Here is a 3,217-nt window from a genome sequence, read left to right as displayed (position 1 = left end):
AAGGTGGTATAATGCTAATAACAAAAGCGAGGGAGCGCTGGTAGGAGTGTAAGCAGTGGGACAAGCCAATAGGACATAAGTCTGGAGAAGTGATAATGCAGCAGCCATTCATCTGCTGACAATTTTCCAACCCAGCCTGTAACATGACAGTTAGGAGCTGACTGGCTTAAGATGGCCATACACCTACAGATTGATTGTCATATCTGGCTGGTTGGAACAAACACCTGGTAATATCTGAGGGACAGTTTGTCAGTTTTCCAGCATCTCACAGCAAATGGTCAACTGTCATCTGCTGTTATCCACTACCAGGCTTTTGTTCCAGCCAGCCAGATCAGACAATAAATCTGTAGCTGTTTGGCCAGCTTATGTGTGTCACACGGGAACTTACATATAACATACATGTGATATAATCTGCGGCGAGTCACCAGGGATCACCACACACGTGGGGAGACCACATAGAGATGTCTGGGAAACTGGGATTTTTCTCCCTAGATCCCAAACAAATACAAAGATATGACAACAAACCTCCACTGCATATAAGGATCACACTGTAAGAAAGCTCCTGCAGCAGTTGATCACAGCTGGGGATGATGTCACAGACACATCATGACATCACACACGCAGAGTTCTGAGAGATTGCCTTGGAACCCTCACTTCTCACTACGAGTTGCAAAATGGAGGTATGTTTTCCTTGAGCTCCCTAATTTCTTGTATTTGTGGCTCTTTTCCTGCCCCAAACTTTTTTCTGTTGTCTCCAAACATTGTCATTCTTATTTAGGCCTAAATGCTAAATAAGCCGCCTGCCCTCTCTTCGTCCAGGCGCTCGCAAATATAAGTCAGTATCAACTTACTTATATTTGCAAAGGCGGGTAAAACCTGACCATCTAATGATTTGTACTGCTGCGGGCACATGTGAGGGGATATGGTGGCGACGGTGTCACAGGGATACGTGGGTCGGTGTCACAGGGACTCGGTAACCTGTGAGCTTCGCAGGTTACCCAGTCTATTAGAATGACCCCCTTGGGTTACGGTAGATCTCTGGGCAGGTTTAAGGTTAAAATCAATGGTAAACTATTTCTCATTCCCTCTGCAGGAGATGGAGTACAGATATTTTATGTGGAGTGTTATGAAGCACAAAGTGTGAGTGTTGTTATTACTCCTCATCTGTATAACTGAGTGCTGTCAGATGGCCCATCAATTCCAGTCCCTATAATACTCTGTATATTCTGTTTCTAGGGAATTTCCTCAAAAAGTCCCCAAATTAAACTGGGTGATTGGCTATAGATGCCCGAAGCCTTTTGTAAGTTATTTACATTTCTTATATCTATGTCTCTCTCTATGTGGCCATTTATTATGCAATATATTACGTATTCCCTAAATGTATCTAGGAGGGACCCCAGCAGGAATCTCCGATCCCTTCTGCGTTCTCTGCTGTCCTGTCACTCCCCCAAATGCTCCCCTATATACACAACCAGGAATGGTGACATGTATGACACACATTTAATGGGTTATATTGTCTAATAATCTTCTTTTTCCCCACTGCAGCAGAAGCTGGTGCCCATACCAGGTACGTCCTGAGATGTTACTAATTACCTTTTATTATATACAAATTGTTGTAGTTTTATACAATAAACCATGTAATATCCTCATTTTATTCCTCAGAGGTGTCACCAGGGAAGGAAACAGAAGTGAGGTAATTATATCATTTTATTACTTGCACAATATTAGTCTGGTAGAACAGGGCCTCCACATGACGTCGTTAGGTGACTTTGCATCACTTGTCATCGTGTGGGGCTGATTCATACCTGTGGGAAGAGTCAGCCCCACACCATCAAATGTATTTCCCCCCTCCGTGTGCAGTGCGGTGTAAGCCAATAGTAACCCGGCGCTGCGATGGCCGTAGGAATATCGGGGGCTGATGGCGCCAGCAGCCATTCCTCCCAGCGGCCGGGCCCATCTGCTTTTATGTGTGTCACTCCCAAATAACGCTAGGGTAACGCACACACACGCAGAATGGCTTTTAATCAACCAGCTTACAGCCTGCGATTGCGGGCCATCACCAGCTGTGGCCGCATGGAGGGCTTGTGCATGCGCGGTTCTCCGATAATCCAATCATCACATAATCCATTCCTAGCCGTACTTACATAATATACAGAAACGTACTTACATAATATACAATAATAATTATAAGTATTGCAGGGATCAGCTGCTAACTGTCACTTCTTTTCTGTTCTGGATCTGTTATAGGACGGTGATGATCAATAACTGGACCTATGATGAGTAGGTATCTGATTGACTGTATTATGGAGCGCAGATAAGATACATGCATCCCATTGGACGTGTCACTACAATCCCGGGTGTACAGCAGTATATACTGACATTCCATGGCAGTATACAGAGTTATTTTGTTTCTGTGCAGGGTAAATACAGCCTGCTTTATTTTTACTGCAATACTGATCTACGCTTACACATCTGCTCGCACAGAGGTAAAACTATTCGATGGTTTCTCACCATCAAATGATTTCCCCTCTGTTCACTATAAGAAGTAGCCAGGACTTACTTTTTAGTAGAACGGTGATGGCTGATTTGAAGGCGGTGATGTCATCCACCTGCCCCGAGTAGGCAGCGGCATGGGCTCCGCCCAGCATTTCTATGGGTGCGCCCACCGTTTTTGTAGGTCCACCCATCGACGTGGGTTTTTGTGGGTCCACCCAGGGACGCCCCCTGCCTGTCAAGAAAGAAAAAGTTATCTGAAGCTGCTCGCAGCCAGGGCCTGCATGACAATGCGCAGACTCAAACATTGGCCAAGGGTGCGAATTCGGACCTTCTGAATCGGTGCCTAGATCTAGCACACAGGCAGAGGTCAGACCATGGAATAGAATTACTAAGCAGCAGCATTTACCAGCTGCTGATTCTCTGCTGATCTTGGTTCTGATCATGTAACAGAAACACAACTGGTTTTACTGTACATTTCAGGGTCAGACCTGTAGAGAAACTCTCATGTGTATATTGTGTATAGTGCGGTAGTGTCACATTGTGTGGATCACACTAATGTGCTGCTGAGCTTTGTGCATCACCTCTAATTATTATTATTCTACCCCAACAGCAGTTCCAACATGTCATCTGCGTACAGATGGGGCAGGTCCCATCCTTGCTGGCGGGTCGCCAGAACGCACGCGCTGGCGACCTGCCAGCAGCCACGCCAGCGAGGAGACTA

At 45.7% G+C, this 3,217-nt stretch overlaps 1 protein-coding gene and 1 long non-coding RNA gene across 2 annotated transcripts in view; one reads left to right on the top strand and one right to left on the bottom strand.

The window, feature by feature from the left end:
* LOC146062703 (uncharacterized) overlaps positions 1 to 2,908 on the bottom strand; it is a 44,142-nt gene extending 41,234 nt beyond the window's left edge. The window contains exon 1 of the mRNA XM_083174757.1: positions 2,561 to 2,908. Coding sequence (XP_083030883.1) covers positions 2,561 to 2,801 — 241 coding nt within the window. The 5' untranslated portion in view covers positions 2,802 to 2,908. The remainder of the gene's footprint in view (positions 1 to 2,560) is intronic.
* On the top strand, positions 1,114 to 1,694 carry LOC146062702 (uncharacterized). The gene is made up of 4 exons (XR_014471477.1): positions 1,114 to 1,140; positions 1,237 to 1,300; positions 1,546 to 1,567; positions 1,663 to 1,694. It is a non-coding gene; the product is annotated as an uncharacterized LOC146062702 (long non-coding RNA).
* Positions 2,909 to 3,217: the final 309 nt, after the last annotated feature.

This window comes from Crinia signifera, chromosome 3 (genome assembly GCF_055691185.1).
Source record: "Crinia signifera chromosome 3, ASM5569118v1, whole genome shotgun sequence".
In the NCBI taxonomy this organism is placed as follows: Eukaryota; Metazoa; Chordata; class Amphibia; order Anura; family Myobatrachidae; genus Crinia; species Crinia signifera.
This window is presented reverse-complemented; position numbering and strand designations above follow the sequence as displayed.